At 43.0% G+C, this 22298-nt stretch overlaps 1 protein-coding gene across 1 annotated transcript in view; it reads left to right on the plus strand.

Annotated features, from left to right (window-relative positions):
- Window positions 1-515: 515 nt before the first annotated feature.
- The window catches only part of LOC115086982 (serine palmitoyltransferase 3-like), a 189075-nt gene continuing 167292 nt past the window's right edge, over window positions 516-22298 (plus strand). The window contains exon 1 of the mRNA XM_029593552.1: window positions 516-2372. Coding sequence (XP_029449412.1) covers window positions 1503-2372 — 870 coding nt within the window. The 5' untranslated portion in view covers window positions 516-1502. The remainder of the gene's footprint in view (window positions 2373-22298) is intronic.

Below are 22298 nucleotides of genomic sequence, written 5' to 3' on the forward strand. Positions count from 1 at the left end.
GAGGACAAGTGGTGTGCTATGTCCCTGTTAGCATTTGGTTTGGGGTTTACTGAGAGCCTTAGGTGCATCCTGCTCCCAAAATAGAATTAAAAAGAAAGAGGACCAACATGCGCGACACTAACAAAATAATCATAGCCTGAAATGAAAGGTTCCCGGGCTTCCCACCAATCAGATTTCTTGGACTCAAAGTGAACGTTCTATGGGCGGTCGTTCATATCACTGCAATATTCTCAAAAGCTTTCATTGCAACCTCCGCAATAATTTGACACCGATGAGACAGGGAGTGTATCAACCTTGTCCAGCAGATGGCAGCGATCATCCTTCATGGCTCGAATCGAAAATAAAGCAAAAAAAAAAAGCAAAACAGAAAGGCCTAGTCGAAGATTGTACGGAATAAAGCAGCGGTGAAGGGGCAGATCAAAAAGGTGCGAGATCTTCTCTACCGCGATTTCTGTTGATTTGGGTTTTGATGCTTTTGTAGTATTTTTTAAATGCCTCGTCTGCCTGTCCGTGTATCTAACGGTGCAGTTTGCCCTATGACTTTTGAAGAGTTTGTTTTGTACCGGCGGCTCGTGCTTGCCGTTATTGGGGGGCTGCTGCTCCCCCTTCTCGCTTCCGACCTCTCTCCACACGGGAGGCAGCAGCTCCGCGCACCGTCCTGGCTCCATTTAAAAATGAAACAAACAAAAAAATAACAAAACCGTATACCTCCAGGAGGAGGTGCGAGCACAGGCAGGCTGGCCTTCCTGGGTACGTATCTAAGTGCTTGCACGCTTTATCTGTGTTACTTTGTTGCCCTTGCTCTGCATCTTTTGTTGCTGACTCTTAGTATTAGTGTCATTGCTTTGCTACGCTGCTGCAACAGTAACGCAGTGTGGGCTTCCCCTGCCCCCTCCTCCTTGGCCACAAACCAGGAAGTGGGCGGGCCCTCGGGTGCCCCGTCTCGTGAAAGCTGAGGCCTAAGCCAGCGAGGCACCACAGCACTGCGAGCCGGGCGCGACCAAGGGACGTGCTGCAAGGAGAGCTGGGGCGCAAGCAGGGAGCTAGAGACAGGCAGGTAGGCGAGGGAGGGGTTTTCCTGCAAGGTAAGAATCGAATCCTGTACTCTGATCTCAACTTTAACCCTTACCAGAGACTTCTGCTGTCGCTGCAGAAGGAAATCATTGATTAATTCATTGAAGGACACAAAGTTTGTTTTTTTTTTAACTGGTTAACTTAAGGTAAATAGAATAAAGTAAATACGGGGCTGACAGAACGTACAGGGAGTTTAGTTTTTTTTTTTTCTTCTTTATCCCTCTGTAACTAATCCACCTCAGTTATTAAATATTGAAGAACTCCCGATGCTTCAAGAGGGGGATCATTAATTTGGTGTTAGAGAGAGTGAAGCTGAATTAAACCACTGAGTTTTCTAGAATTTAAGAGACCGTTTCTGTGCTCTGGTGAGACAGAGGAATAAAACTAGAAGGTGCTTGACAACTGTGACAGCTGCAAATTAGAGCATCATGGCCATGGAAACAGCTGGCATTAAGTCTATATGCGGGATGTGTGAGGTGTTCACCAACAGAGATGACAAAGTTCCCCAGACTTCGGTTGTCATGTGTATTAAGTGTGAGTTGGTCAAACTGGAAAAAGAAAATGAGAGCTTGAGGGCACAGCTTAAGGTTCTAACGGAGTCTACAGCAGACAAGGAAATCATTGACAGCTACCTGAAAGAAATCCACACAGCATTTAAAAATCCTGTGGAAGGGCTTGCGAAAAGCTGCATTGATGGAACAAGCAGACAGGTATCCCCTGGTGAGCAAGAGAAGTCTATTAACATAGGGGAAGATTCAGGATGGCCACTGGAACATGTATTTGAAAAAGGGAAAAGAATCATGAATCGACCTACTGGCAACCCATGCTCAAAAGCAGAGGGGATCCCAACTTTTGCCACAAACAATATGGGAAAAATACTCCCCTCTGTGCAAAACATGCACAGAAGCCAGTCCTCAGGAGAAGCAGAAAACTTGTCAACAACAAACATTGAGGAGGAAACACCAAAGGCTAGAAAACATTTGTTATCCATCAGGGATTCTGCTCCCCAAAAAGTGGTTACGTTTTGCAAGCAGGATGGGATGCAAAAAACTGTTTTATATGTGCCACTCACAAAGATGGAGAATGTACTGGGGTGTGAAAATGGGCTCTTGCAAAGTCCTGGAACAGATTCAGTAGCAGTTCATAGTAGTGTGCAACAAAAGGAAGAAACAAAAATCGAAGACTTTAATAAGCTAAGGTCTGGCTTAGAAAAGAAGCTAGAAATATTTTCAGAGGCTAACTCAGTACAAAACTTCAACCAGGACATTGCCAAGACAACAGAGAGGATCAGCAAGTGGGTGAGTAATTGGGGTAATTTTTTTTTTGGGGGGGGGGTGGCGAATGGGGGACTATCCATTTATTTCTGACAATGCAAAACATTGTGAGAACTAAATGGATTCACATTTTCACTTTTTAAAAATTGCAATGTAAAATCTGTATTTCATATAATTTCTTTGATGGTAAATTTCTAATTGATCTTGTGTTCTAAAATTCAGATTTCTATGGCAGTGCTTATTTTGAGCATCAATGGTGTGGAGTGTGAGCCTCCAAAGCAAGGCAGGCTTCAGGTGCAGTTTTGCTATTGCTACTGCGGGGAAGCCATCAAACACAAAAGAAGAAGAGGGAAATTTTTAAAGCCTCTTAGCAGGGCAATCAGCGATTCACTCCAATAAACTGGCCTGGCTGAAAATGACTCTCCTGAATCTAACAAAGTATGCACAGCCTTTCGCAGCATGTGTACTTTTAGCCAGATTGCGTGGAGGTATTCTTAAGGGAATACAGGTCAGGGGAGGAAACCCCACGTGTAGATTTGATTGTATACATGCAATTTGATTAGTTCATGTGGAGTTTTCTCCTTCTCAACTGATGCACAAAGCGCAGGTTCAAAGCATGTGGGTGCTTTTAGTGCCTGTATTTTATGCTATGGGATTTTCAAAGGGAACCTACCCAGGTCGTTTGCCTTTTATTAAAATTAGCTAACAGTGTGTGCATAGTTTGTAATTACATGGGCTACTCCAAAATTGCCTTCAGATATAGTTGAGATCCTCCCCTCAGCATTATTTAAGTGATCATAATTCAGCATCTCATAGCCTGTGAAGTCTAGAGGGTTTTTTTTTTCTCTCCCTTTCCATCTGGGGCTATGCTCATATACATTTAGGGGGCTATGCAGTTTAGTGAACATACTAAGGCTGTTTGGCATGGGGAAAACATAGCCCTAGATTCATCAAAATGCCTTATTAATGCATGGATAATGCCCATGATAAGAAAAAGGGGCGTGTTTAGGGAAAGTTTTTTTAGAATTACCACACCATGCAATAACATACTGCTTTGTATCAGTAGTATGGTAAACTTATTGCGGGTGAGGTACTGGTGGTGGTTTAGGGGCCAGTTTCTCATGTAGAATGAGACGTACAAACAACACAGTACACCTCCTGTGAAGATTTGACGTCATTTGGAGTGAGGAAAGTCTCACAAAGATGCCATTTCTACTATGATCTTTCATCTTAGCTTGATGGACTCTAACAGGGTACTATCAAGCTAGGGTGAGATAACAACATAGTACAAAATTTCATCTTTGTGAGACTTTCCTCACTCCAAATGATGTCAAATCTTCACCAAGGTGTACTGAGCTGTTCATTCGTCTCACTGTACATGAGAAACTGGCCCCTAAAACACCACCTCACATCGACCTATTAGATGGCCCTCCTATAGAGATATAAATACTTCACTACTATGAGGGCCTTGTAGATAGTCTATCTCTCTCTCTCTCTCTCTCAAAATTGGTATTCATGCCACATGCTAGCATTATTATCGCATGTGTTTGATGAATGACCTGGATAGTTAGCTATTCAGTAATAACTTAGCATACATGCTAAACAAGTTTAGAAGACAGTTTGTAGAAGTCAAAATTAACATATATGTGCATGTAAATGAAAGGACATACATGCAAATGAAGTTCTAGCTCTTGAATGGGAAATAGAATTATATTCTCCTACACCTACTATCCAGTGTAAGTCCAAAAATGTAAAACCTGCCTCTGTCCTTCCAGAAGAGGTGGTGGAGACAAAATTGAAATGGAATTTAAAAAAGAACAGTGAGATAAACACAGAGGATGATGATGAAGCACTGGGTGACCTGCATGGAGTGGTGGTTCAGACCATAACAGCAATGATATGATTTGCCTTGGGATGTTGGTTTGGGTGTTGGTTTTGTGAGAAACTAGGTTAAAGTGGCTTGCTCGTGGAATAGGTGGAGGTCATCACTTTGGCAGCGTGTGGGTATGCTCTGAATAGCAGTGGAAAAAGAGTTGAGATGACAAGTGAAAGACTTGAGGAGAGAAAGGAGTTAGTGTTGAGTTGCATAGGGAATTTTATGTGTGCATATATCTAAATTGAATTAATCTCCACTGGGCAGACTGGATGGACCATTATTGTCTTTATCTTCTGTCATTTACTATGTTATTATGGAGCTTTTTAGCATGAACTCTATTAAAAGGGCAGAACTGCCAGCATGTATTAATGTAGCTGAAAGATGAAGGTGAGGTAACACTCAACAATGCAGAATGATTTTACTGTTTAATTATTTATTTAATAAATAAGATGTTAGAATAAAAGCCCTTGGGGGAAGAAGGGCATCTCTTGATAAGAGTTCTAGTAGCCAAGGAGGAAGTCTTTGTCAAGTGGACTCTTTGAAGTCCCGAGAGAATAACCAAGCCTTGGCTTGCTTTCAGAAGTTGAGATAAGTTGTTTCGAGGTGAAGGGATAGTGGAAACTTGTTCCATAGTTTTGGGGCATAGCAGCTGAAGGCCCATAGTCTTGTGCAGGTGAGTGTAGCAGCAGTCAAAGGAGGGGAGGAGAGGAGGGCCATATGGGAAGATAAACATTCTCTTTTGCATGGGTAGGAGAGTAGAAGCTGGGAGAGATACTCGGGGGGGGGGGGGAGGCAGTTTGTTTTTATATTTGAAGACTACTGTATCCTGCATTCAACTGGGAGCCAGTGCAGCTTCTTCAAGATCGGTCTTATGATCTGTTGTTTTGATCCTAAGCAGGATTCTGGCAGCCGTACTGTGTACGAGGTCGAGGGATTCAAGGTTGTGTTACGAAAGGCTGGTGAAAACGGTGATTAATGCATATACTGTAGTAGCAAGGTTGTGCTTATCAAAGTAGATGTATGATTTTGTGATTATTGTAGTTACAGATATGGGTAATCTGATCAAAGATGACTTCAAATGTTCCTAGTTAATCCCAATGAAGGCTTCTTTGTGGTCAGCAATTTATTTTTCCTGATAATCCTACTATTATAGTCCAGATGGAGGTTTTCTCCTATACCAGCTGATGGAAACAGAGGACACACCTTTTCCCATGAAATCATTAGCTATAAAAGAGGTGCAGCCTAGGCATTTGCCCTAGTATTTCTCTGACTCCAGCAGATAGTGGACACTTCTAGACTGTACAGCAGCAAATTTCTCTCAGAGCCTAGGTTTGGCTGGTTGAGAACAGTGATTTTGCTCTTTGAGCAATAGTCAATACAAGGGCTCATTACCTCATCAAACAAGGCTGCAAGGCCTCAGGTTCGATCCCAGGTTCCCTGGAGGCCCTGGTGGATCACACCTGGTAGGTGGCTCCTATGTCTCTGGCCTGATGCAAGCCTTGAGAGTAATTCTGGTAGAAGCCAGAGATGGAACCTCAGGCTTAACCATCCCTCCCACCATCTCTTCCTCCTGCCTTGTGGTCTGTCTCTTAAAAAAAAAAAAAAAAAAAAGAGAGAAAACAAGAGGAAGAAAAAAGGTCTGAGGCCCTTCAGTGGGGAAAGATCTCTCTCATGCAGCGATTGCTGAGCGGGGTAAGTACAAGGAGGGAGTGGGAAGCTATCTTCAGACTGACTTACTTCCACGAGTCTCCTCTTACCACATGAACACTAGCTTGAATATGCACAGCCTGCGACACCCAACATGTCTCCAGCATTGCGGGCTCCATTTACCTTGCCTGTGATGGAGACGCAGGGCCCTCTATTTCAGATGCAGTTAGCAAAATGCCTCTATATCAAAGGAACAGGGGGGATAAGTACCTCTAGGTGTTGCAGTGGATAGTTTAATACCAGCAGGAGAGGCTGTTGGTTCTTAGCCGCCTTGGCTCCAGGCTTACCCTGTCCCACTTTCAGAGTTTTCCGACTTGGGATGGGGTGTCTGGCTGGGGCTCATTGCATGCTAGGTTGGGAGGCTTATTGCTACGTCAGGTGGCACAGGGCCTCTGGAATGAGGAAGAAGCATCAAGACCCATGAGCAGGCTAGAGCCGAGGGTATTCAGACTAGCCCTGCTCCAGTTCCTCCCGTTAGTACATGGACTGCTATCCCTTTTACTGTATGACAATGCCACAGCAGTAGCATATGTAAAGAAGCAAGATGGCACTTGGAGCCCCATGGTAGCACATGAGGCAAGTCTGCTGTTTCAATGGGTGGAGCAGAACTTGCTTCATCTTTCTGCAGCCTACGTTGTGAGAATCGAAAATCTTCAAGCTGATTTTTTTCAGCAGAAACGGGTTAGATCCTGGGGAGTGGGAACTGAACCTACAGGCATTCCAGTTAATAGTAGACTAATGAGGTCCCTTGCTCATGGACTTCCACAGTGACCCACAGGAATACCAAGACTGATAGGTTCTTCAGCCACCAGAAGGAAATAGGGGTCCAATGGGATATATGCATTGGTCATGCCTTAGCTGATGAGAAAGTTCCTCCCACCCTGGCTGTTTATAGGCAAGAGGTTAAAAAGAGGAGTAGAGAACCTTCCATGGTGATCCTGATAACACCAGATTGGCCAAGGAGGCCTCAGTACACAGACCTGGTATATTGCAGGCTGGGGCCCTGTGTGTCTACCTGGCACTCACGGATTTTTGTTGCAGGACCCAGTAAAAAAGGAGGATCCAACTCCATTTTGTCTTATCGCCTGGCCTTTGAAAGGGCTCGCCTTCACAGGAAACAATATTTCCCTACCCCGTACCCCCAGTTCAGGTTATTGCGACCATGTTAAGAGCTCACAACAATTCCACTTCCTTAGTGTATATTCAGGTGTGGTGCCTCTTTTTGAAACCTTTTGTGAAACACAGTCCATCTCCCGCTGGCCAGGGCTTGCGCTTAATTCTCGGAAAGTTCAGGTTGCAGCTGTCTCTTCTTATAGGGGTACAGGTTAAAGAGATCTTGGTAGCAATGCATCCAGATATAGTTCACGTCCTTCAAGAAGTCAAACATATTTGTTCCTCCCTTTAGGCCTTTGAGTGGGATCTTAATTTCGTTCTTAAAAAAAAAAAAAAAGTTTTGCCTTTTGAACTAGTGATGTGGGCTTCTCTAAAAGATCTTTCCCATAAGACAATCTTTCTAGTGGCTATTTGTTCCGCTAGACATATCTTGAAACTGCAGGCTCTGTTTTGAACAGATTCCTGCCCAGTTTTCTCTGCTGTTTCTGGTACCTTTCAACCAGTTCCTTCTTTCCTGCCAAAGGTAACTTTGCCCTTCCATTTAAATTGGATAGCGAGTGCCGAGGTAAAATCAATAGTCCCCGTGTCCTAGATATCTGTCGCATACTTCAAGTACCTAAAGGTGACTAATCCTTTTCAGAAAATAGATAAGCTGTTTGTGCTACAAAGCAGCCCTAGGAGGGGTCTTCTTTCAACTTTGAAGCCCTGGAAGACTTATCCAGCCACTGAAGGGCCTACACTCTAGGTTGCTTGTAGAAGAGGCCATGGTCAGATGACTGCATTTCTGAGTCAGGGCAGCCAGATTGCTCCCTGATGCCATCCCTCTTTATGCTTCTCTCTCTCTCTCACCAACCACATTCTGTTATCCTGCTTTTTCAACACTTACTGACCTGCGGGGTAAGGGGAGGGATATTTATTTAGAAAACGTAACAACCAGTCAAAAAAACTTTAAGAGCCATGGAACTTTTTTCCCTTGCTTTTCATTTTTTTTTTTAAATATATATTTTGCTTCTTGTTTCTTTCCTGTTTTTGCTTTTTTATTTATTTATTTTTTGCTTTTCTAAATTTTAGGTGCCCCGGTGACCTGATTCCTTGGATTTTTCCAAGTTTGCTTACATACAAGACAGGTGGGCAGAAACTAGCACTCACGGTTGCTGTGTCCTTTTCTGGGGTCAAGTAGCTTTCCCACTTCTCCCCTCAGCATTGACAGTAAAATCTGTGTGCCAACTTTGCTTTGATCCAGTTTTGAAGCAAGAAGCTGGAACCAGGAGGGAAGGTATGGAGCACGTTGAATTTAGCGTGCACATGCTATTTAGCTTTTCCAGTGGTACATAACTTTCTCACTCCATTTAGCAGTTGTATTTTTGGGTTAATATCTAAGCTAATTGCATGGACAGGCTATGCGGAAAATGTTTTACCATGCACATACTAACATTTATTATGTTGTATTTTAGCTTTCATGTTACATTTTTTACAGCTTGCATGCTAAAATCTTTTTAGCATGCAATAAAGGGTATGCTTAGGAAATTTAGAAAACTGCCCCTATAATGTTTTTGCTAACAGTCCACATAAATTTGACAGCAAGTAAGTTATTCCTGTTTTAAGAATTATGCCACCAAAACTACCTGCACACAATTTGTATCTGCTAATTTACCCATATAATTTTGAAAACTGAAAAGCAGGTGTGTAAACAGCAACCCCACCCTGTGAATTCCTCCAAACAGGCCAAAAAGGCCATTTCTATGGATTATATACAGTTTTACTTGTGAAAATATCTTTCAAAATTACCCTCTATAGTAAGTTCTGAAATCTGTCCTTTAAATACATTCCTAATTTAGATTATCCAGTATTTTGGTTGCATATCATTTTATTTCCTCCGTTTTATCTGGATTATTACACAGTCACTTATATACTTCTGGAACGATAGCTTATATGTGGATTTTTAAAAGAAAAAGTTCTCTTTTAGAAAACTTCTTTTGCGTTTTCCTTTCATGATACAGTTTGTTTTACTTCAGATAGGTCTGTGGGCAGTAAAAAGAATCACAGCCTTGGACTCATATATATATATATATATATATATATATATATATATATATATATATATATATATATATAATAAGATAAGTGGAAGATTTGTAATTTACTGAGCTCTCCAGTGTGAGCGTGAGAGGCTACTCCAACAAAAAGGACTTTTTATCAAAATACAGAACTAAAGTCCTTCCACCTCTGTACTTTATGGGCTGATTTACAGTGCAGGCCTTTAAAGGTGCTGCAGATACTGTCGTGTAGAAATGTCATTGGTTGTCACAGAAATACCCTGCAGCTCAACTGAATGCAAGGGACCTAAATGCAGGTTTCCCCAAGAACCTACAAGTCCGAAAATTGCTGACACCTATAGACCTATAGTGAGTTTTATACACAGGAAGAAGTTTGTATCGTGAGCAGGTCTGGAAAAAAAACCGAAGAGCTAGTTCACCTGAGTGCTTAACTTTTGGCTCTCTAAGATACCTGAGGCAGGACTTTTGAGTATGGAATCCTTAAAACTTCTCTCTTCCTCCCGCTTTCTCTCTTTTTTTTTTTTTTACCCTGGTTTTCTCCTTATTGGAGGTCTCTACCTTCCTGCTATTGTATTGTGACATACAAAAAAAAAAAATAAATGCCAAAAAATAGCTGCAGCAGTGCCGCCAGTAGCAGCTGCACACCACAGCAACAGCAGCCTTGACTCCGTTGTGGGAAGCCATTATGGGAACCATCAGGGATAGGTTCACTTCAGCCCTACCTGATGCCATGTTCCGGGGCAGGAAGTGTGTGTGTTGTAGGGACAAGCAGGTCTCTAGCATTGCACGAACCTTTTGCCCCATTTGCAACACAGGACTGGGCCCCAGCTCCCAAGAAGAGGGAAATATTCCTCCTCTTAAACTAGGGAGCAGCAATCGAGCCTCAGCTCTATGATTTAGACAGCCCATTCTGTCCTAGGGGAAGCATTTTCCCTGTCTCCAGGGATAAGCATTCCCTCAGCTCTTCCTTCAGAGCAGCAGTAAGTGGGAGCTCAAGTGCTAAGATATAAGAACATAAGAAATTGCCATGCTGGGTCAGACCAAGGGTCCATCAAGCCCAGCATCCTGTTTCCAACAGAGGCCAAACCAGGCCACAAGAATCTGGCAATTACCCAAACACTAAGAAGATCCCATGCTACTGATGCGATTAATAGCAGTGGCTATTTCCTAACTAAACTTGATTAATAGCTGTTAATGGACTTCTCCTCCAAGAACATATCCAAACCTTTTTTGAACCCAGCTACACTAACTGCACTAACCACATCCTCTGGCAACAAATTCCAGAGCTTTATTGTGCGTTGAGTGAAAAATAATTTTCTCTGATTAGTCTTAAATGTGCTACTTGCTAACTTCATGGAATGCCCCCTGTCCTTTGATTATTCAAAAGTATAAATAACAGATTCACATCTACTCATTCAAGACCTCTAATGATCTTAAAGACCTCTATCATATCCCCCCTCAGCCATCTCCTTCTCCAAGCTGAACAGCCCTAACCTCTTCAGCCTTTCCTCAAAGGGGAGCTGTTCCATCCCCTTTATCATTTTGGTTGCCCTTCTCTGTACCTTCTCCATCACAGCTATATCTTTTTTTGAGATGCGGCAACCAGAATTGTGCACAGAATTCAAGGTGCGGTCTCACCATGGAACGATTATAGAGGCATTATGACATTTTCTGTTTTATTAATCATTCTCTTCCTAATAATTCCTAACATTCTGTTTGCTTTTTTAACTACTGCAGCACACTGAGCGGACGATTTTAAAGTATTATCCACTATGATGCCTAGATCTTTTTCCTGGGTGGTAGCTCCTAATATGAAACCTAACATCGTGTAACTACAGCAAGGGTTATTTTTCCCTATATGCAACACCTTGCACTTGTCCACATTAAATTTTATCTGCCATTTGGATGCCCAATCTTCCAGTCTTGCAAGGTCCTCCTGTAATGTATCATAATCCGCTTGTGATTTAACTACTGGTTAGTAATGCTTTATTTGCTGATCTCAGGTTTCTGTTACGGACGTGTACGCGGAGGGCTGTATTCAGCCATTCAGCTTTTTCATTATGTATTAATTTATGTATGGTACATAGTGTTTTATAATGTATTCTTTGCTCGATGGGTAACCAGTGTAAATCTATTAGGGTTTCGGAGATGTGATCTCTTTTACTTTTACCAGTCAGAATTCTGGCAACCGTGTTCTGCATTATTTGGAGTGGTCTAATCATTGTGTGTGGTATTCCAAGTAGTAGGGCATTACAGTAATCAGTGCTAGCGTAATGCCCTACTACTTGAGAATAGTTTCCACTATTTTTTCCGGCACTGAAGTCAGGCTCACTGGTCTATAGTTACCCGGATCGCCCCTGGAGCCTTTTTTAAATATTAGGGTTACATTAGCCACCCTCCAGTCTTCAGGTACAATGGATGCTTTTAATGATAGGTTACAAATTTTAACTAATAGATCAGAAATTTCACTTTTTAGTTCCTTCAGTACCCTAGGATGCATACCATCCGGTCCAGGTGATTTGCTACTCTTTTTAGATTGTCAATCTGGCCTACTACATCTTCCAGGTTCTCAGTGATTTCGTTCAGTTCGTCTGCTTCATCACCCCTGAAAACCATCTCCGGAACTGGTATCTCCCCAACATCCGCATTAGTAAACAAGGAAGCAAAGAATTAATTTAGTCTTTCCGCAATGGCCTTATCTTCCCTAAGAGCCCCTTTAACCCCTTGGTCATCTAATGGTCCAACCGACTCCCTCACAGGTTTCTTGTTTCAGATATATTAAAAAAGACTCCCAATAGGAGTAACCTGGCCCCTTAGGATTCACTGAGAGGCCCCTGAGTTCTTGGTATTAATGCATTAGGTATTCTGTGCTAGATATCCCAGTAAGCAATCTCCCCCAAAATGAGTCAGTGTTCAAACAAGGAAGGGAGGTCCTGAACCCCCCCCCCCCCTTTTTTTTTCCCATTCCGCATGCAAAGGATCAAGGGAAGTTTCTTTGACAGGGAGGAGTCAGAACATGATATCCCTGAAGGCTCTTAAGAGGAAGAAGAATTCTCCTCCTCAGAAGAATCAACTATAGTCTAGCTATTGTAGAAAGAAGAGCTTTCAGCCCTCATCTCTACTGTTATCCACTCTGAGAAAAGTAGAACCCAGCCCTAAAGTCCTGGCAGAAGGTGACCCCCATCCTGCAAGGATAAGACTAACACTAAAGGCATGCCTGTTACACATCGCCTTAATGCACATGGTACTGACAGAATGGGATAACCCACAAGAAGGGCTCAAAGAGGGGAAGGCTATGAGTAAGATGCACCCACTTACCCCTAAGGAAAAGAGCAATCTCCTTAGAGCAGCGGTTCTCAACCAGTGGGTCGCCAAGCACCGGCAGGTGTGTCATGGCTCCTGGTGTCCCACTGCCTTGCTTGTGCTTCCCTTCTCCCCAGGGGTGGAGCCAAAGAATGGAGAGATGCTGTGCGCCACTGTCAGAGGCCAGGCCAGGGATGCCACACACCATCACCAGCGGGCTCCCTGAACTAACTGTGATGAGAGAGACAGAAAGAAAGAAAAACAGGTGAAAGAATCCATCTGGAACTGAGAGGGGAGGAGCGGTGTGTGATCCTTGATTGGGAGACCCGCCCCCTCTGATGTCACTGAGGACTGTGACGGACGTTAAACGGCGCCATAACACCAGGCGTCGCGCGCTGAAGGGGCACTCCCCTTTGTGCATCCCTTCGTGCATCCCGTAGTGTTAGCCATTCCCCATGTTCTTTTATATCCCTTGTTAACAATCCCCATATTTAAATGTTTAATGTATTTGACAAAGGTAACGCATAAGTTCCTGCAAATTTTGTTTAAATGTAAACCGATGTGATATGTAAAATCGAACACCGGTATATAAAAGTAAATAAATATGTTTTAAGTTATAGCTCTGTTTTTATTAGTTAGTTATTCTTGTTCCATGTATAACGCTCCAGCGTATGTTTCTGTTCTCTGTACACCGACACGATATCTCTGATGAGCGGCGGTATATAAAAACCAATAAATAAATAAATAAAAGGGGTCTGCAAATGTCTTCATGTGCCTAACTTCTGCATGGAGACATACAATCAGTTATGGTGGCAGTAAGAGAAAGAGAGAGTACTTAACCTCCCTGGATCTAGTGGAAACATTTTCATATTCCCATTTGGGTTTCCTACAGAGCATACTAATGTTCTGTATATTAGGTGAACATTTTTCCTTTCCAGGCTAGCAACAGCCCCCAGGACCTCTATCAAGGTTATTGTGGTAGTAGCAGTGGCGCTGTGCAAACAAGGCATAATAGCCAATCATCCAAATAAGGGTCCACTAATAAGAGCCAAATCACCTCAGGAGAGCTGCCAATCCTCGGAAGCAGTAGTCCAACTCTTGCAGCAGTTAGGCTGGGTAATAAATTATGTAAAGAGCAGCAGAGAATGCAAGATTCAATACAAGAGAAGGACAGATTAATTTATTGCCTAACAAGGTCTCCAAAATAATTGATCAGCTACTAGTCTTCTATGCTTAGAAATCCCCCAGAGTATGGGACTATCTTCAACTACTGGGGCTCATGTCAGTATTGCTGGACCAGGTCCCATGGGCCAGCGTGTAAATGCGACAATTGCAACAGTCTCTTCTGTCATGCTGGTCTCCCTCTCCTGGGATTGCCAGTTTCGGCTCTACGTACCCTGGATGGCAAGGAGAAGGCTGGAATGGTGGCTACGGTGCTCCATCCTACTAAAAGGGGTAACACTGGAATCTCTCAGCTGGACTATAGTGACTATTGATGCCAGCCTATGGGGGTGGGGAGCACATTGCCAGGGTCAGCTAACCCAGGGGCTCTGGTCAAGGGAAGAAACCTCATGATGAGAGACAAGAGTAATCACACTAGCTCTATGATTCTTTCTCCCAATGATAAAAGGAAAGGCAGTCAAGTTTTATCAGAAAATGTTGTGACAATATTGTGAATAAACTTAAGAACATAAGAATATGCCATACTGGGTCAGACCAAGGGTCCATCAAGCCCAGCATCCTGTTTCCAACAGTGGCCAATCCAGGCCATAAGAACCTGGCAAGTGCCCCAAAACTAAGTTTATTCCATGTTACCATTGCTAATGGCAGTGGCTATTCTCTAGGTGAACTTAATAACAGGTAATGGACTTCTCCTCCAAGAACTTATCCAATCCTTTTTTAAACACAACTATACTAACTGCACTAACCACATCCTCTGGCAACAAATTCCAGAGTTTAATTGTGCGTTGAGTAAAAAAGAACTTTCTCCAATTAGTTTTAAATGTGTCCCATGCTAACTTCATGGAGTGCCCCCTAGTCTTTCTACTATCCGAAAGAGTTAATAACCGATTCACATCTACCCGTTCTAGACTTCTCATGATTTTAAACATCTCTATCATATCCCCCCTCAGCCATCTCTTCTCCAAGCTGAAAAGTCCTAACCTCTTTAGTCTTTCCTCATAGGGGAGCTGTTCCATTCCCCTTATCATTTTGGTAGCCCTTCTCTGTACCTTCTCCATCGCAATTATATCTTTTTTGAGATGCGGCAACCAGAATTGTACACAGTATTCAAGTTGCGGTCTCACCATGGAGCGATACAGAGGCATTATGACATTTTGCGTTTTGTTCACCATTCTCTTTCTAATAATTCCCAACATTCTGTTTGCTTTTTTGACTGCCGCAGCACACTGAACCGACGATTTCAATGTGTTATCCACTATGACGCCTAGATCTTTCTTGGGTTGTAGCACCTAATATGGAACCCAACATTGTGTAATTATAGCATGGGTTATTTTTCCCTATATGCATCACCTTGCACTTATCCACATTAAATTTCATCTGCCATTTGGATGCCCAATTTTCCAGTCTCACAAGGTCTTCCTGCAATTTATCACAATCTGCTTGTGATTTAACTACTCTGAACAATTTTGTGTCATCTGCAAATTTGATTATCTCACTCGTCGTATTTCTTTCCAGATCATTTATAAATATATTAAAAAGTAAGGGTCCCAATACAGATCCCTGAGGCACTCCACTGACCACTCCCTTCCACTGAGAAAATTGTCCATTTAATCCTACTCTGTTTCCTGTCTTTTAGCCAGTTTGCAATCCACGAAAGGATATTGCCACCTATCCCATGACTTTTTACTTTTCCTAGAAGCCTCTCATGAGGAACTTTGTCAAACGCCTTCTGAAAATCCAGGTATACTACATCTACCGGTTTTGTAAAAAGCCATTTCCATGGCCATTTCCATTTTCCATGGATTATATACACTGTTTTACTTGTGAAAATACCTTTCAAAATTACCCTCTATAGTAAGTTCTCAAATCTATCCTTTAAATACAGTCCTAATATGTGAACAAGCAAGGAAACACTCACAGCCTCATGTTAGCACAAGAAACAGCCCAGTTGTTCAAATGAGTGGAGGGAAATAAAATCTCAAAGCCTATTTTCTCAGCAGAAACAGACTGGACCTGGGAAAATGGGAACCTAGTCTAGAAACCTTCCAAATGATAGTGGATTTATGGAGTCACCTGAGTGCAGACCTAATGGCAACATGAGCAAACACCAAGATTGACATATTCTTCAGTAGCCAGCGGAAGCAGGCTCCAGTGGTAAATGTGCACTTCTATGTCCATGGTCAAGACTCATTCTGCTGTTTATGTCTTCCCAACATGGCCTCTCATAGGGTAATTAAAAAGGATAGAGGGCCATCTTCTCATGGTCATCTTGATGTCTTCGAACTGGCCAAGGAGGCCCTGGTATGCAGACCTTATAAGGTTACTGAGCAGAAGCCCGCTGCACTTACCTGGGGATCAGGGCCTGCTCTGGCAAGGGCCAGTCTCAATTGAAGACCCATCTCCATTCCCTTACATCCTGGCCTTGGAAAGGGGCCCCTGCATGGGAGAGGGTACTCCACAGCAGTAATCTCAATAATGCTGAAAGCATGTAAAAACTCCTACTTCCCTAGCATACATCAGAATCTGGCGAATGTCTGAATGTTCTGCTGAGACCATGTTGGCTCCCCTTGGAAGACAAACATTTTACAAACATTAAACTTTCTGCAAACAGGCCTGGACAGGGGGTTAGCCCTAAACTCCTTGAAGGTACAGGTGGCTGCTAGATTTTGCTATGGGGCTGAATGAAAGTATCCCAGCAGCAACTCACCTGGATATATTATTATAACCCTGGTTAGGGTCACTAAGCAGATTTTTTGGAGGGTCCTGCTCTCAGGGTTCAGTTAGAGGACAGACAGTTCTGCCTCTGCAGAGCTGCACAGATTGCAAGATACTTCCTGTGAAGGAGGGGTTTAGAAGGGTTACATCTAAATTTGAATGATGTTAGGAGGAGGCATCCCCTCAAAGGGGATGAGTTTTAGGTCAGGAAATAAAAGTCACTTCCACAAGCACTGGGGAGGAGTTGTGAGAGAGAATTCCGAGTTTATGGTTCTTACGTTCTCGGATGCTAGCCCTCGGGGCCTTCCGGGATAGATAGTGGCTGAGGAAGTATGCTGTGGGTCACCAAGAAGAATAAGGACCTCAAGTCCTTATTCTTCTTGGAGGGACACCAATTCTGTCTGGGGAAACCCACAGTTGCAAAAGTGTAATAAGAAGTAACTGTTTCCTTAGTGCCTTCTTTAGTGGGTCTCAAGGAAGAGAGAGACCCTGGTGGGAAGCTGGAGAGGGAAAAATAGGTGATCTCTGCTGCAGTGTTTAGGATTAAACTGTGAGTAACATCTGTGAAGGTTTTTTGTGATTTTACTGAGAATTTGCCTTTGATATTAAGCCCTGGACAATATTTCTCAATATTTTTCTAACTTTCTGGACTTTGATCTCTAAAATACATTTTTTTTTCTCTGTTTGGAACATCATCCAGTTGTGGACATTTGTTGTTTTGTGTGAAAGTTTCCCCTTGGGCCTCCCAGCTTTTGCTGGTCCCAACTGGTATGAACTCTGTTTTTTTTATGTGTTCCGGGGCTGCAGAAGGGTCCATTCACCACCCTTCAAGCCACCAATGGTGATCCCTGATGAAAGGGGGGTTACAATATGATTTCTAAAAGAGGTGAACCTTTTTGATTGCTCTTGACCAATAATTCCACAATGGGACCTTAACGTAGTCTTAAGAGCCTTAGTTAGATCTCCTTTTAAGCCAATAAAATTTACATTTGCTGGCTTGTGGGCTGCTCTCGTGAGCCGCACACTCAAGTCAACTCCGCAGACACCTCTGTGTGCTTCACGGTGGGGCCTCCGCCACCATCCTTCTTTAGCGGCCTTCTAGGCACTCGCACACAGCACGCACCTGTCTTTCTAGGCCCTATGGCAGGAACCGCTCCAACTGGCACAGGATGATGACATCACACGGCTGGGAATTTAAAGCCCGGCCATGCAAAAGATTGACGCTTCGGCAATAGGTGGACTACAGTTCCCCTGTAATGTGAGTTGCTGCATTCCTGTGCCTGATCCTGCCCACCTCATCTCTCCAGTTCCTGCCTGCTTGCACACTTCGTCTCTCCAAGCCCAGCCTGCCTCATCCTCCCCATCCTGGTGTCTTCAGTTTCCCAGAGTCTTCCTCGCCTGCCTGCAGACTAACTACTGGATCTGACCATTTTCACCTGCCTCTGACCTCAGTCTGGACCTAGACTATTCTCGCCTGCCGCCTGTCTCTGACCTCAGCCTGGATCTTACCTGCCCCTAACTCAGCCTGAACCACGACCGTCCTTGTCTTCTGCCTGCCTCTGACCTTAGCTACAGCCAGGAATTCTCTCATTGCTACCTTACACAAGACTCTTGCCTAAGTATACTGCCCCAGAACCTGAGGGCTCAACCTAAGAGGAAAGGGGCTGGTATAGGTGAAGCCCTAGACCAGTCTCACACTAGCTCAGTCCTGCCAGCTGTCAGGGAGGTCCTACAAGGCCTTCCCTGTAGGTTGAGTCAGCCTCCCCACAGCAACAAGAGTTCACAAACATTCCATAAATCTGAAGACCACCTTTCTAGTTGTTATCTGCTGTGCCAGGCACATCTCTGAGCTACAGGCCCTCTCATGTAGGGACTCTTATTTGGTGATTTCTCTGGACTTGGTCACCTTTCATCCAGTACCATCCTTTTTGCCCAAGGTAGTATCCTCCTTTCATGGGAGCCAGTCAAGCTCTCTTCCAGCTTTTAGAAGCAATGATTGGCAGGGGAAAAAGAAAAATTTGCATCTACTGGACATGCAGTGTATACTTCTGAGGTACCTAAAGATGACAAACATATTTAGGAAAACAGACAAGTGGTTCGTATTGTTTGGAGGACTCTGAAAAGGAGTGGCAGCCTCCAAAGCCACCTTAGCTAGATGGATTAAGCAGAGCTCTAGGCCCACTCTACAAGGACGCAAGCATCATCTTGGGCAGAGGCATCTTCAGTCTCCCCAGATCTGTAAGGCAGCCACTTGGTCATCTTTACATTTCTTTGCAAAGTATTATAAACGGGATGTGCAGGTTAAGGCAAACTTTGCCTTTGAGGTGGGAATCCTTAAAGCAGCCTCCCTCCCCAGAAAGTAGCAGCTTAGGTAATTCCCATATATAAGGGTAGGTCTAGCAGGAAGAAAAGGAAGATGAAATTTATTCTTAATCATTTTCTTTTTTTGATTCCTGCTAAACCAGACCAGAACCCACCCGGGGAACACAGGTCTTAGGGAGCAATATCACTCTCAAAGGCATGTCCTCATTCAAACCTTTCTCTCACCTCTTGGCTCACTCAAAACAGTCTTGCAGAACCTATTATTTATTATAATACTGATTTGTAATGTTTTATTAAAGGGATTTTATTTTGGCCACTGGGCTTTGGCAGAAGGCTAGTGGCAACTGCATAGGACCACACTTCCCTTATAGCCAGAGTGTTTGTCCTCTTGTCTCCATCTCCTGTGGTGGAGTAAATCCCATACGTAAGGACTGGTCTAGGAGGAATCAAGGAAAGAGAATTTTCAGGTAAGAATAAAATTTCACCTTATTTTGGTAGTCAATCCGGAGGCTAAAATGGTTGTAAAAGAATTTAGAGGGAATTGGGGATCTAATGGGCACGTGGATTGAATGATCCTTTGGAAGATTTTTTTTAGTCTACTTCTTTGTGGGAGATAGTCTGGAACTGACAATCTAGGATTGGTTGGAGGAGGGGTGTATGGGGTACTTTTTTTTTTTTTTTTTTTTTTTTTAAAGCTTTGAGGAGGGTGGATGTGAAGCGGGTGTTGAAAAAAAGATGAGATATGTAGTTTTAAAAGATCAGCTCCATCATAAAAAGGTAGTCTTTTGAACTACAGGGTGTTTGTTAGTAATGTCAGTCAGGCATTAATAAGCTACAGCCACTTCTCTCTTCTAAGGCTCAAGCATTAATGTAGAGCAACTGCTAAGTGCAATCCTTTGCATCACCGAGAATGTCTCTGCTTAATACTGTTGATTACTAATGCCTACATTTCAGGAAGAATAAATACTGTAACTTGTCGAAGTTTTAGTTAGGGAGGGACAGAGGAAGAAACAAGAAAGCAAGAAAAAAAAAAAGGAAGAACGACCATGGAAAGATAGAGGGGAAGAGGAAAGGAACTCATATTGGAGGATTAAAAAAAAAGGAAACCTATCAAAGAAATAGAAGCGGAAACCTAGTAATAAAGAAGATGGAAATAAACCTGACATTCTGTTCTAGTTCTGAATGGTTGCTATTCCATGAATCTACCAACCTCTCAGATCTCTTCTGAACCTTCCTCCATGCAACTTCACATCATGACCTCTCATCCTCAGATTTCCTTTCTATGGAAAATTTCACCTTCCTATACTTTTATTTAAGCTGATAAAAAAAAAAAAAAAGGTTGAATGCTTTTGTCATACCTTTTAATCTCTTCTTCCCTTCAGTTTTGCAGGACTTGTTTGGTTTTAGTAACCCCTGTTTGAACTGCATCTATCCTTCCAGTGGCCTTATGAAGACATGGCCTCCAGAAGTGAACACAGCACTGAAGGTGGAGCCACACTAGTGACAGTTGCAAAGGAAATATTACCTCCACCTTTGTGCTGTTGCTATTTGTATTTATAGAGCTAGCATACGTTTCCCCATTGCTTTATCACATTGACTGACTACATGGAGGTCATCTGAGTTGGTTTACTCTTAGATCTTTCTTGTTTGACAATTTCCAGTTCATGTCCTAATTGATGGACGGCTAATAGATTTTTGTGTTCCTGTCTTCCTGATGCCTTAATTACACTCTTTAGCACTGAAACTCATTTTCAAAGCCCTTGACCATTCTTCCAGTTTTTCCAAGTCCCTTTTCATTTTGTTCAGCCCTTCCAGCATGTCTTCTCTGTTAATGTTTTGGATTATCTGCAAACCTTTCTCTCACGTTCCTCAGCAATATTGCTAGTAAAATGATGGAAAGAACTAGTACCAACTATGGTTACTCCTCTGGTCAATTTGCCTTTACTAGAGTGGACTCCTTTGGCCACTACTTCCACCCACCCAAGTTCTTCATCTGATTTATCACTTTTTAGCTTACTCCCATCCCATCCAGCTTGCTTACTGATTTATCTCTGTGGATCTGTGTCAAAAGCCCAAGCTTAACTTCAGATTGGCAACATCTACTTGCCCCTCCTATATCCACCACCCTTTTTCACCTCATTAAAAATTCACTCAGTTTGTCTGACAGGATCTTCCTTTTCTGAAGCTATGTTGTCTGGTATCTTGAATATCTGCTTGTTTCAAGGTGCAATCTTTTTTTTGTTTTAGTATTGTTTCCATAGTTTTACCCACTACTGAAATTACACTAGCTGCTATTGCAAATGGTCAGATGTATGAAGTGCTGTACAGAAATATATAAGAGCCACTCCCTTCTCCATGGAGCTTTCTAATCAAGAGAGACCAGAAAAGATTGTTTAAGAAGAAAGATTTAAAGCCTTAAAGAAGGTGAACAGGTGGTGCTTAACTGAGAACAAGGACCACAATTGGTAAAGCTGCAAGAAATCAGGCCTCTTCCCCACAATTTTTAAATGTTTAAATAAAATCAATATAAAAAAAGCAGGAAATGTAATGGGAGGGAGAGAGGATTCTGAATGGAACCAGTTTTATCTGTTCACTAGAGTGCTTTCTCAGTACTCTGCATTCAGTCTTATTTAAAAAAAAAATGTAATACTGGATCAGACAGTGCTGCCCTGCTTCTCCTGCAGTAGACTGACAACCTATTGTTCTGTGAGGGCCGTGTGAACACCAGCCTATGGAGTATACGAACTGACTTGGCCCCACACATCCCTCTCCCAGTTTCAGCAGCAACTCCTGAAACACGTAGGAGCTCCTTGCTGAGAAGATGTGTAATCATGCATGCCTCTTCCTAGCTACAGCATGAACTCCAGAGGGTGGTCATTAATGGGCAGAATGCAGGGCACAGGTGGCTTTGTGCAGCACACACATTGCATGGAGCACCTCCTCATCTTCCCCTTCCTGAGCCTCCTCCTTTGAGTTTTTCCAGTTTCTGTCTTTTCCTCTGGCTGAATGAGATGGGGAGTGTGTGCACCGTATACTGGAGATGACTCACTTTGAGTGTTGGTGGCAGCACAATGGAGGGGATCTGGCAGCCAGATGTGGCAGCCAAGGTAACTAACCAAGCCAGCTGCTCACACCACACTGATTTCTCCTTTCTCCTACATTTGTAAATAAAGGGAGCCCATCCAATGTGATGGGTTAATTTGTGCCTCTCCCCCCTCTCTTTCTTTGTTTTAAAATTTGGAAGTTTTTGGGTATGGAGGTGTTGTGGAAGGGATTATATTGTGATGGTGGGAAATGTATTGTATTGCCTGGGAGGGAGTGTTAGTTTTTTAGCTGTGTGATATGGCTTCTGTTTTTCCCTGGTGAAAGTAGTACGGTAGGCCTGCAGTTGTGATTTTGATTTAATTATTATGTGTTGTATTATGCTATTGATATGATATTAACTACTTTCGATCTCCATTTTGGGGAAAAAAGCAGTATAAAAATGTGACTATTCAGTCTAGTCCATACATGAGAAATCTGCAAAAGGAAATATTAACAATTAACAGAACAGAATAATTCAGGATAGGTTATAGCTTTAGGTGCCTCCCACTTAGCAGGGAGGTTCTACGGAGATATTTACCTAACAGGTCTGTAGTTGTTCACTGCTTCCTTGCCCCCCACCTCTGTGTACTG

Source organism: Rhinatrema bivittatum, chromosome 3 (assembly GCF_901001135.1).
Source record: "Rhinatrema bivittatum chromosome 3, aRhiBiv1.1, whole genome shotgun sequence".
NCBI classification, from domain to species: domain Eukaryota; kingdom Metazoa; phylum Chordata; class Amphibia; order Gymnophiona; family Rhinatrematidae; genus Rhinatrema; species Rhinatrema bivittatum.